Source organism: Pleurodeles waltl, chromosome 9 (assembly GCF_031143425.1).
Source record: "Pleurodeles waltl isolate 20211129_DDA chromosome 9, aPleWal1.hap1.20221129, whole genome shotgun sequence".
Taxonomy (NCBI): Eukaryota; Metazoa; Chordata; class Amphibia; order Caudata; family Salamandridae; genus Pleurodeles; species Pleurodeles waltl.
The window spans coordinates 1,148,920,956-1,148,934,459 of NC_090448.1; the positions used below are offsets into that span (position 1 = coordinate 1,148,920,956).

Genomic DNA, 13,504 nt, shown 5'->3' on the forward strand with positions numbered 1-13,504 from the left:
ATGGTGGTTGTCTCCTGCCTGAAATTACCTCTACTCCAACAGAAATAAACGGGGGAAACACATTCTCCCGAATATTATTTTTTAATCTCCCACTTACCTCTTCTAAAATGTTGCCATGTATGCCAGTTCAAGTTTTCTTTGAATTCTGGGACTTGCAGTCTTGTTCTTTTTCCATTACAAAAAGTACTTCAAGCACCATTATTCAAAGAAAAATATCCGGAATAGTGTATCACATTACACGTAGGAAACTTAGCAGCTATAAGACCCTTCTGGAGTAAACGGTGGGTAGGCCATGACACCGCACGTGCCGGGTTCAAACTAACGCTCGCGCTGACCACCCAAAAACAGCCTAATCTACTAGTCTGCAGCCACGTGACCGCCTCCTATGCAGGACCGTTGACGACAGCAGCAAAACCGGCACGAGCCACCAGAAGCCAACACCAGGCAGCTCAGAGTGAGGCCCGTGGGCAACAACAGCAGGTCCTGCTGAGGTACACACGCAGCTCACTGCCAGGTATGTCACTCAGACTGCCCTTGGGCTTCTGCCAGCGAAATCCCGCCCCCTTGCGTAGCGCGAACCCACGTGCGGAACCTACAGCCAATGAGAACCTCGACATTCTGCGCGTGGAACACACTAAACAATGCCAGAGGTGCACCTACGCACCAACCCTAGCTCGTCTTACACGCTGCAGGTCCCTCCTACTCCTAGACCACTCTCTGAATGTGTTCAGACACGGGATAGGCTGTCTTCCGACCCGGAAGTACAGAAAGTACCGATTTATGTCGCCCGTAGAAAGCTCAATAAGGGACTACGGATGCTAGGCTGGATTTGCGGTCGGTTAGTCTCAGCAGCGGGCAGGTGGCCACCTGGGTGGGCAGTGGCGAGTCTGCCCGTGGAGAGCTGCTAGTCGGCCGTATCTGTGAATGTCCTGATTTGACCAGCAAGGTGTAAGCTGATGGTCTGCAGCGTTTCCCTAAACAGAAGGACGTTCGCCGTTGGCATCCTGACACAAGGTGTTGGTTCCTGGCGGTGTTGCTGCCAGTGACAGGCGGGGAGCCATGGATGACTTGAGCTCCATCAGCCTGCTCTCCCTGGCTATGCTGGTTGGGTGTTACGTGGCAGGAACCATTCCGCTGGCTGTCAATTTCTCGGAGGTAAGGCATTGCACCATCTCTGGGGCCAGCTTCGCGACCACCAAACCCTAACGTTGATTGGGATTGGAGTGATCTCGTAGCGGCACGGTGGTGTGTGTTTATTAGTGGTCACGTTTCAAGTTCAATTTACTGCACACGTATAGGACTTGCGTGTTGGACATGAGCCCCGGGGGCTGTATATCTACGTATTCCAGCCCCTACTCCTAAAGTGAACCTAGGTGAAGCCGGCGTTTGATTCAAGTGGACTGTAGGGGTGTTGATCATGACTTAAACTCGGAAATGTCATTAATGTTTGAGGCTCACCTCGCGGCTCCTCGCATTGTTTCACAACTGGTTGCATGTTTTTCTCCTGATTATTTCAATTTTTTATGGACTGCAAATGTTACCCCTTCGTAGAATTTATTAGTGCGGGCATCTAATAGTTACCTACAGTTATTTAAAATGTTTTTGTACAGTGCTCTGAAGCCTGTTTTATTTAATATCCCCATTTGTTTCTAGCAGCTGGAACGATATGGCAAACTTGACAACGGATCTTTTAATGTCAGTAGGCTAATTAGATGGTGCTTAACACTTTCAAAATATGTAGGCCGTGTCATAGTTACCATTGTACATAGAATCTCTTGTGGAACAATTGAGAAACCGTGTACTGTAAAGGTGAAAATATTTTTGTAATTCAAATCAACATTATCTCTTGTAAAATACAAAGAAGCTTCCTAAATTAGACTTCTGTGTTTTTGTTGTAGCCAGTGGCAACACGTCTTATGCTATTGATGCCTGTATCCTCACGTCTCAAAATGTGAAAGCTTTTCTCCTGGTGAAGTGTAAAGCCTTTATATCCAAATAACATTGTAAGTTGGATCTGCTTTTGAGGCTGACAATGGCAGCATAAAAATTCACTGCAAATCACAAGGGTTACTGGAAAATAAGTTCCACCATACCTAATGCAAATGAAAACGTAGGACCTTTTTCAAACTAACCATAGTCACAGGGGCAATAGAGTTCTGAGTTGTATAACAAATTCAGAAACCAGTTCTTATATATTAACTGTTTACGTATGACCAATGTAACCAGGTGACTCCACGTGGTGAAAACTGTATATTAATGGAAGCCAGCAGCCTTTGTTCTAACAAACTTCACTTCTGCGTTTTATACAGTGGACAGTCCTACATGGTAAGTTAATTCTTTGGGCATCTGATAATTCACTATGGTGTCGCTAATCCTTGCTGAGACAGGGTTCAGCAATTGACGGGAAGATACACCACTCTTAAAAGCACGATGGGCTTTAATCCATAGCCCCTCCCTGTTTTAATGGTTATGTTATAGCCTGTATGGAATGTCAATGTGAGCATCATGGCCTCTATTTTCAAGTCTGCTCTGATGATGCTCACTTTTGGGCCAACCTGATGGGGTTGTTGCTCGATCGTAAATCGCAGCAATCGGACAGCAACGGCTCTGCTTAGGACACCTGTTATTTACAGTCCTAGGAGTCTCTGATAATAGTTCGAACCATTCTGAGTAAGTTGTCTGGGAGCAGCTAGTTTCGACTTCAGAATTTTGATTGAAAGTGCACTTTAACTCGGTTTGGTTTTAAATTTTGTTTGAATGCTTCATCTCTTAATGTTGTGGAACATCCACAGATTTCCATTGCATACCACCACTTACCTTGGCCCATTATCCTTCTCCATTCACAGTCTCGACCTCACGTAATACTATAATACATTGACTTTTAAGTTAAGTTAAAAAGTATTCCCTGTTAAATTCTTTTTCCTGAACGTCTTGTCTGTGTACAATTATTTGAACACTTCTATTAAAATTAATTGAATTTGTTACATTTCCAACATAACTTCTTAACCTTGGTGGTAGGTACGCACCACATAAAAGCAGCTTTTCCCCAAAATTTTGTTTCCATTTTGACCAAAATCTCCACTTTCTGAATGACACTAATCTAAGCCATGTGACTTGGCAGTTCCTTTAGAAACCTGGAAATTGTATTCGTCTCTCTCCAGATGAAATCTAGAATCCAAGTCAATAATTGAACATGCAATCTAATCACTGTATCTTTGAGAAATCTAACACTGTTTCGTAATCTCTTCCAACGAAGGTCTGCACAATTGTGCACACACGTGTATACTCCAGAAACTCTCATTAGCTGGGATTTCTTAACAAAAGTAAGTAAACGTTACTTCATTAACTAAAAACCTTAAAACGAGTTTCACACCTAAGACCTGGTCCTCTGTGACTCCTGATTTCAGTAGAGAATATAGTTTAGAATCGTCATTTGTCCTTAAAGCGCAGCGGTATAAAGTCCCACTACATCTACAAAATAGGGCCTAGAGAAACTCCCCAGCATGACCCTCTGCTAAGTACAATAACTGGCCCTCTGGCCGCACACTTCAATTCTAGAATAGCAGAGATATAAAAGACGCATTTTCTGTAAAGGGCCTATTGTTGTGGATCCCGCACTCCTGTAGGTGCTAATAAACAGTTATGAACGTATTTGAAAACCAGTTTCTTTAAAAAGACCCAGCAGTACTTAAGGAGGTAGCGAAAGGGATCTCCTCATATCTTTCACGGTAAGCCTTGCTCTGAAGCAGCCTCGTTCTGCATTTGATTCTCTATTCTTTCAAGTATTGTAACACAAGTTGGGAAACATTAGAACAGAGTGCCTTTAATAGTATTTTGGTTTCTCTGAGTTCCACTTGTATTCACTTTTTTTTTTTTTTCTTTAGGTCGATTTCACCAGCCTGCAAAATACCTATTGTCAGTTTACCGTAAATTTACAGTGGGATTAAAGCCTACCCATTGCTTACCATTGGTTGGCTTTGTCACTTTTTTTTTGCTTGCTTGCTTATCTATGGGTTGCCTTATCCAACTTGTTTGTCCTACTCCTGGAGCGTAGCCTCGTTACTTGTGTTGTCAACTGCAAACATTTAGGGAAATACTTTTTTCTTGCTTTAGCACTTGATGGGAGTACATGTGTTTTCCAGCTGTCTCCCTGATGTGCTTCTTCCCCCATCGCACTCCATGTTAATCCTCTCTTCCGTCTGCTTCTCTCCCCCTAGTGCTTCATGTTGCTCACCCGTGACCATGTGCTTTGGCTCCCTCCCAGCGTTCCATGTTGGTTTTGCCCCAGTTTTGTTCTCTCCCTCATGTGCATACCCCACTTCCCTCCTTGTTGCTGTCTCTCTTGTGGGTTTCTGTTCCTTTTCTCGCCCCGCCCGCTACCCCATTTGGCGCCTTTGTTACTCAGTCCTCTGTTTTTTTTATGTTATATTTTTAATTAATTGCTGCGCAATAACTGCATCTTTTTATTTTACCTATCTCATATCGGTAAAAAAAAAAAATGCCATCCACGTCATGACCCATATGCGCATGTTCAAAATGACACAGCTGCATCATCGTGCCTTTTTTAGGTCTGACTTGTAATGTGATCAACCTATTGAAGAGCTTTCAGGAGTACTGTAGAGAAGATCTTGGACTCCGCCCACATGCTGTTATCGAAGAACATGTTTTGATTGGGCAGCAGTTTTGTGTTTCCACAGAAAAAAGTGCCTCCTTTACACACAGCTGTGATTCTCTTATTCATTTATAAAGCTGCCTGAGGTTGAACGGTATCGCTGCCTGAGGTTGAACGTTTCGGTGCGCGCACACACATGATATTTTAATGCGGTTAAGGTGTCATAGATAACTTTCAACGTTTGTTTTTCTCTGGCAGCAGCACAAAAGGGGGGGGTGTCAGTCATGAACAAGATTTGGCAAAGCCAATAGGTTTTACCTATGTGAGAGCTATTGGTTTGCCAACGTCTTTTAGCAAGTTGTACAGCAGCATGGCTAGATGTTAGTGGTGTGGAGTGGCATAGTGGAGTACCGTTGTGGTTATAAGTTTGTAAGTAACTAAAGCGTCAGTAGAGACAGCAAATAGGGTGAAAGCAACATAATATACGCTGTGTACCTGTGTTAAAAGTAGGAAAGCACATTGCATAGCCAGGAATAATACTGAAATGCTTAGAAAATAAAAGAAATAGTGTGTTGCAAAAAGACGAACAAGGACAAGGACTAACACATGTACTGGTTCTATGCTCCAGGGAGGCGCTAACACAAGAAAGGAAGGTAAGGCTGCAGGAGTGAAGCAGTTGAAACGCTACAAATAAGTGACAATGAAAACAACCAATTGTATTCTGTGGATGGGCTGTAAGCCCACTGAATTGCAAACAATACATTTTGCATTACAGTGCATGCGCTGTGTAGGCAAGACCTGAAAATATACTGCAGTCCTAGCACCCTCCACTTTAGACATGGATCTTTAGGTCTGACCTGACAGTAAAACTGTTGCCTTACTTTATGTGATGAACACAATACACTTTCAAAGTACTTCTGAGAGAAGGGCCTAGCCTCCACCCACATCTTGGTTTCCTTGAGTGCAGGCTTTTTTTGTTGAGCCAAATCTGTGTGCTTCTACTAAAAAGTCTTCTTTCATTGCACTTTTTGGCTCGTGCTAAAGCTTATACTTGTTACAGCAGGACTAAGTTGGTTATGGTGGCAAGCCAGTGATCATGGCTATAGGCCTGATCTATTTATTCTGATATGCAGTGGTAAAGGCACTAACCCTGACACATGTATTGTAAAAAGCAAAAATTAAAGTTAATAGGCATATAATGTGAATAGTTATTACTCTATATTATAACCTACGGACAGTATTTTGTTAAATAAACTCTTGCAGAACGGCATAGTAGGCAATGGTTTTGCTGCTTGTTACTCTGTGTGACAAACCATGGATATAGACGTTTAGCTCTATGGAATTCCTTGTTAGGTCCTCTTAGGAGAGAGAGAGTATTTTTCCTTAACCAACTGTAATTTGTTTATAACTCTCTAATTTTATGACTTTGTGTCTGATGGTTGCCTTGTGGAAAAGCTTATGTCCAAAGCAGTAGGTCTGAGTTGGTGACAAGCTACAGGCCTGACCTGTGCACTAGGAAAGGTTCTGTCCGGTGCGATAGGTCTGGTCTGTTTATCACATTGTGTTAGACATTTTCTTACATGTAACCTCACAGTAGGCAAGGGGTTTGACATTGGCTACCCTCTATGACAAACCCTAGGGGCTTTTCACTTTAATGATTACTGTTTGGACCTGTCGAAGAGTTGTATACTGTTTTTGCAAGCTGTATTTGTCTACAGATTTGTAATATCATAATTGTATGCTTGATGGTTGCCAGTTCTGGGGCACTTGAATAGGCCTCTATCTGGTAAGGGGTAAAGACTTCATTGGCAAATGTTGTGCCAGATTTCATAGCGCTGTGCTTATAATAAAACATTGTAACAAAGCCAGAAGACCTGACCTACTTATTGTGAAAAGCATGTGTTCAAGACAATAGGCTTTTAAGGATGCATAGTTATTGCACTGCTAAAGACGAGTATTTGTTACATACAATTTCAGAATATCGTGGTAGACAAGAGGTTTTTTGTTGTTGATTATCCACTCAAACAAACCGTGGGGTTAGAAGATATGCACTACCATAATCCCCATTAGGCTGTATTAGGAGGGATAGTATTTTGCTTTGCCAACTGTAATTTTGCATACATGTGTATGTTTATGACTGTATGCCGGATGGTTGCTTTCTGCAGGGATTATGCTCGGTACCATAGATCTGTGTTGGTTATGGTGACAAGCCAATGATAAAGGCTATAGGTCTGAATGTTCATTATGAAAAGTTAAGAATAAAGGCAAAATAACTGACATATTGATTGTGAAAAACATGTCAGTCAATAGGCATTTAAAGGTGGATAGTTATCATTCTATATATAAAGCCTATATGTGAATATTATGTTACTTGGAATCTAACAGAATACTGTCCTAAGCTAAACTTTTTGTGTTGGTTATGCTGACAAACCATGGTTGTAGAAGATTTGCACAGTGAAAATCCTTGTTAAGCCCTGTTAGAATAGATATTATTTTGCTTTGCCAACTGAAATGTTGCATACTGTGCAATTTTATAACTGTCTTCTGATGCTTCCTTTGTGAAAAAGCTTAGGCTCGGTAATGGAAGACCTCTGCTGGTTATGGCGACAAATCAGTGGTAACAGAGGCACGGTTAATTCACTAGGAAAAATATTGTTGATGCTGTAGGTCAGATCTGTTAATTATGAAAAGTCATTATAAACCAAGTAGTCCTGGCATATTGACTGTTAAAAGCGTATGTTAAAGTCAGTGGTTGTTTAAGGGTGTGTTCTTCGTAACTCTGTATGTTTATCAGTAGAGGGTAGAACATGTATCTTTGAAACCTCAAAATCACAATTTTCAGATTATTGAGGTGGTTCTGGACTAACATGGTGTTGCGTAGGCTCTCATTATTCTAATGAGACTACTGGATTTTGAGCGGCAGAATCACCTGCGGTGTGGGAGACTGAGTCTTAACCCACTACAGGTAACACCTGTTGCCCTAATCTGGGTTTTGCTCCGGCTAACTTGCAGTGCCTCATCTCTGCCCTAGGGCAGGGATGAATCGGCAGCTGAGCGCATTACATAATTAATTTCTCAGGGAAATCTTGGTCACTCAGGTCTCATCCGTTTCCCTCAGTTACATTAGTCTCACATACACAATGACAGAGGCAGTATATGTTTCAGTAAGGTTTTAATGAAGCAACTGCATCTTAGTTAGCAAAGCATGTACTGCAATAACCAGGATGATACAGTATGACAAGATTAGAATTGTGACAAGGAGAGTGAAGCATAGAAATAACACTACCCTATTGTCACTAGAGTCAATAGACTAATTCCTACCTAGGCTATAATAGAGCACAGCATGTTAAGCTCTAAATCTGCCCTTCAGATTCCCCTGGGAAAACATCATTCCCCCATACCTGAGCAAAGGCCTGAAGTCTGCATAAGCAGCTGTAGCGAAGCGTTTAGCAATCAGCATACAGTCATGGTCTTCTGGCTGGAATCTCTCCCTAACGTGTAAGGGACAAGGAAGTGTTTTTATAATAAAACAACTGATGTTCTGAGAAAATGTCCCTACGTAAGGATGTGTGTTTTTCTATGAACACCAGAGACAAAACTTTTACCACATTCTCCGACAACCTATCTTACTGCAGCCTTGAAAGAAGCACAGAGTGAATGACTTGTTTGAGAACGTAGGGCTGGCCTAAGCAAAATCAGCAATATAGAGCGAAATAAGACCGCAAAAGTGGCTATTGTTAAAATAATAAATGAAGCTGAATAAAATATATCTAGGTTAAAGTGCTAAGCGGCAGGCGTAGTATGCTAAAATAACATGCATGGAGCTATAACTAAAATGACTACACAACAAGGGTAAACCATTTCAGTACAGTACCAGCAATAACCAAAGCAAGGCACTATTGTATGCTTGCGAGCTACACTGTATTATGCATTGAATGTTGCGGAATGGTTGTGTTTTGTACATCTGCCTTGTGGAATTTGGGTGAGGCCTGAAGATTATATTGTAATGAGAGGCGAATCCTCGGGCAGAGCAGTCTGACCTCGATAATACACAGCACATAAACTGCAACTATTAGGGTGGTGGGATCTGTGTTACCGTGTGATCTGAACCCTGATTGATAGCCTAGTAGATTTTTTTTTGTTTGAGCTTTTTAGTTGTATAACTACTCAGTGGTTCTTTTCAAGAAAGAAATACATGTGATTAGATGAAAGCTTATTGGGTCAGCAGTTGTATTTGAAAGTGTTTTATTAACCTGTTTTCAGGCTGCTAGGGAATTCTCATAAGTTAGGTATCCAGTAATATTCCTGCGCCACCCATTAACATAGCCTCATGAAGTCTTCATTAATAGTCCGTCTGCAGGGAAGCGTGACCCTTTGAGCACTGAATGATTTGGTTTTCCCAAGCATTATCAAGTCTATGAGAGAGAATTCTTGCAAAGTAGTCAGTTTTTTTTAATGCTGAGTGCAGTGAGCATTAGAGACTGAGATTGCGTAATTTAATTTTGTAGTTTGTCTCTGCAAATAATTTTAATAATGCAGAGTATTTCTTCATTAAGTGCAGGATTGATTTCACAAATGCAAGGGGGTTTCAGGAATATCTCACCACCTCAAAGAGCTTATTAGAATGTTTTTTTTTTTAGTTTTGTGCTAGCTTCAGCTATCAATTAGGAAATGTCCGTGCTACTTGCATTTCAATTAGGTTGTTAGTTTGAAGAACTTTCAATGGGATTTTGCTTCTGTCTTATTTGAAATGCAAGAGTGTTTCTCTCTGTTTACTACTGGAGGACCACAGGATGCTGAGAGGAGATCAAATCACATTTGCTATAAACTGTACATTCCATTAGGTTTAATCAACAAAGTTAAATCCATGGAATGATCAGGTAGTTTCACCTGGTCAAGTGTGGCAAATATTTTCTCACTGTACAATATAAACATAATTTTTGTAAAGTTTGGGATGCAATATTTGTCCACTTGTTCACACTTGACTCCAGTCTATGTACAACCTAAGGTTCCTTTTCTGTTTGCAAGCAATGATGCCAACCATTCAGTGGCCTCCACTTTCTGCTGTAGTGAGTCTCATTATCTGCATATTTCACCCTTTTCGTGATGCTTCTAATCTTGAAAACCTTGGTTGAGACACGTTTGCTTAATTTTATTTCGTGACACATCCCTCTAACTCAGTTACTCATTCAAAACAATTACTTTTCTCTCTTAAACGCGTGAGTATTCTTCAATTCTGTTACAGTGATTGTGTGGCAAAATCTTTCAGGATAATTGTTTTCAATCTCTCTAATTAAATCAGCTAATCATACATTTTCGTTCCACAGATGCGTGTACTTTAACTGTCAAGTACCTGTAAAGTGGATCTGTTGTTGTATTAGTTTCCCTACACAATCAACAAGTCTGATGTCTAGTCAGCTTTACTTTCCCCTTGATCTGATGCGAGTTTCCTATCAAACAGGTTAAAATTATAAATTTAACACAGCATACATCAGATATGCATGTCACATGTAGGCAACATCAGCAACCAGATTAAGTTTCCGTTTTCTGATCTGAAACCTGAATTCGGACTTCTGGATTCTCCCACTATGCAGCAGTGACAAATAATTTAGCCTTCCTTATATAGTACCACTCTTTTCGTTTCAGGATACCAATAGGTGCAATCACAGCCAGTGCCACTGATCTTAGGATAATCAGTCATTCAGAAAAACAGTTGAAACAGATGTGAAAATACTGTGAGGCATTCCTGGAAAATTTTGTTTTTAGTCTTTTCCATTTACCCAAATGTTCATCAAATAGCATATTCTTCACTGCCCTATTGATGACCTCTTGCTGGATCCTATTGGATGCAGTCCACAAATCCTTCCGACACGCATCCTTCCAGAAGAGGCATCAGCCATCCATTACTGTACTTCAGTGCGGCCACCAGCTTCCTTACATGAGAGAACTGGTAAGCACACCACACTGTAGTCTTCTGGTGGTTCCTTGCAGTGTTGCCACACATAGGGCCTGATTACGACCTTGGTGGAGGGGATTACTTTGTCCCAAATGTGATGGATATCCCACCCGCCGTATTTCAAGTTCCATTATACCCTGTGGAACTTGTAGCACAGCGGATGGGATATCCGTCACATTTGGGACAGAGTAATCCCCTCCGCCAAAGTCGTAATCAGGCCCATAGTGTTAGAGAAGGTCGTCTTGCTTGGTGCTCAGCCGCACCAGTGTTCACACTTCACAGCCTTATAGAGGTGACAGGTTTATATACTAGCACAAGCATAGTGAGAATCAAACTCCTGCTCAAGGGCAACGTTGTTCAGGAGCTTTGAGAGACCCACAGTAGAAGAAAAAACACAACATTTCCTTTTGAGCTGCCTGACGTGCTCCAGACACTGATAAGCCATGCTAAAACAATACAGTTTTGTCTACAAACACCATGGTATCTCTAGGCTGGCTACTAGAAACCAAACAGTTCCTTCTTGGTTAATTTGCAAAAGCCAAGAACTTGGAGTCGGACGATCATGAGCCCGTTGCTCCAATAGTGTAGAATAAGGGTGGCCGATATGGTAGAAATATGTTGCCTAAATAAGAAAAATTTCAGTAACATAAATGTGTTAACTTTTAACAGCTGTCTAAATCCATCCTAATCGTCACCAGTGTGGAAATTGTCTCTTAATAAAGACCAAGTGTAAAACAAGTTGTAAGTTCAATTCTTTATTGGTGCACCATCCACCAGTCCCCTAGCCCTTCAGGTACAGTATACAGAATGAAGGTGATGTACCCATTAATCTACGTTCTCTAGCCAACCCTAGTACTTTCATCACCATGTTCTCCAAAAAAGGTTTTCCTAAATAGTTTTTTGAATATTCTGGTAGTTTTTTTTTTGTTGTTTCTGTACATGATTCAGGGGTGTGGAATTCCTATAGCCCGATTCCCAGGACACATTATTTGTGGACATTGAGTTTTCTTGTTTGTTTTGTCCCTGAGACAAGTAGGCACAAACTCTTTGGCTGCCAGTTTGTAGTACCACAGTATGGATCAGTGAAGAGTATTGTCTGCAGGTAAGGTAATATTTGTGTCCATATGTTAATGCTGTTCAAACTTGTATTTAAGGTTCAATAATGCAAAGCCTTTATTAAAGTGAGCTCTCTAAAGAAATGTAAGCTCGGACTGCACTGCTGACAGTGGTCCCAGTATGAAAATGTGTATCCATGTTTGATGGTTGTTGCGTTTCAGTTGGATCAAGCAGGTCCCTAAACTGTTGACTTCATCAGCGCACATTCTGAACGAGCGCCGAACACGAGCAATTCCCTCAAAGTGTTTTTTTTTTTTTGGGCAGTATGACCGCAGCAGCCACTTCAACACTGCGCTTGCTCTCCTGGGTTGTGAGCACCAGGGCTGAGCAGAGGCACTTCCCTCAAAGTGTGTTCGTTTTTTTGGGCAGTATGACCACAGCAGCCTCTTCAACACTGCGCTTCCTTTCATGGATGACCATTTTAAAACTACCCGGCTTGGCACTGCATTGTAAACAAGCACTTCTTTTGTGTGTGTTGTGTTTATTTTTTATTTTTTTATTTTTTTGGGTGCGTGACTAGTGCGCCACCTGCTTCATGCACGTCGCACTTCATCTCCTGGATTAAAACGTTTTATTGTTTCTTGTTATCTTCTGCCTTCTAAAAGGGTGGTTCTGTCTGTCTTTTTTCAGTGTTTGCTAGAGGTCTTAATCTATTCTTATAAATTGTTTGACCGATGCTTCTTTGCGAAACGTGTGCAGGATGAGATGGCAAATGATGACGTTTTCAGAAGCTAGTCACTAGAGCTAACATCACAAAGTGCATTAGAATATCTGTCAGTGTTGCAATGTAAATAATTGACTGCCAAAGGCTACTTCATCAGCAGTTGAGCGTGAAGCTGTCAGTGCAAACAAAGTAAAGACAAGCTGTTCGAGCCATGTGCATACCAATTTGTGCTTTTCTGCTCATTAAAATGGAAATCAATACAAAAATAGAGTTGAAATGAAAAGTAATCTGTGAATGGGAAGGCAACTTAGAAATGCAAAACAGCACATTTTCTCTCACACTCCAGTAGGTGCAAGAAGTGCTGTTGCCTTCCCATTTTGAGGAAGTCGACAGGGACGCTAGCAAGCTTCCCTGAAACCTTCAATGCCAGGTACAGGAAATCAATCAAATTGGAGGCAGTGGAATACCACCTATATAAATCTAAATGAAGTGGTTAATAATTCAGATCGGTAAAGAACCAACAGACGAGCTTTTGAAACTTTCAGCTGTTGTAGCACCAATACCATTTTGATTAAGAGTGAGCTGGTTGGGTCTTTTTATAAATGCGTTTGTTGAAGTATGCTGCCCGCAGCCCTTTCTCCCCTCCCCCCCACAACCCTCCATGTGACCTTCACAAAAACATTGTTTTAGCAATGATATTTGTTGGCTGTGATGATCACATAGATAGGACCTGCTTAGTGACTCCAGTGTGAGTGTTTTGAGAGAGTGGTGATAGAGTAGGATGTTGACTGTGTAGCGTAGGAAGAGACAATTGTATTTCAGCTGAAGGCAAGGAGCTAGTTGGGAATTCACTGATGCCTCCTAGTACTTCTTACAAAGAAGAGCCGCTAGAGCTGAGCTCAGTCAGATTACGTTTGCCCGGGGTCCTTTTTCTGCTACTTATTAATCCTTCACAGAGGTGGCGAAATCAGATAATAGCCCATAGTTCACCTGGGTTACTATAATAGTTGGTGGGCTGCACTGTGCCCATATGACCGATAACCGAGAGCGTGCATGTGCTAAGCTGAGGAAAAAACAAGTGCAAGCCACCATTAACAAAGAATGCAATACCAGCCTGAGCCCGGGCAAATATCCACTGTCACACACGTCAGATAAA

The 13,504-nt window shown here is 41.5% G+C and overlaps 1 protein-coding gene across 1 annotated transcript in view; it reads left to right on the forward strand.

The window, feature by feature from the left end:
- Nucleotides 1-745: 745 nt before the first annotated feature.
- SLC39A9 (solute carrier family 39 member 9) overlaps nt 746-13,504 on the forward strand; it is a 104,353-nt gene continuing 91,594 nt past the window's right edge. The window contains exon 1 of the mRNA XM_069208974.1: nt 746-1,155. Within this exon, the coding sequence (XP_069065075.1) occupies nt 1,060-1,155 (96 nt within the window). The 5' untranslated portion in view covers nt 746-1,059. The remainder of the gene's footprint in view (nt 1,156-13,504) is intronic.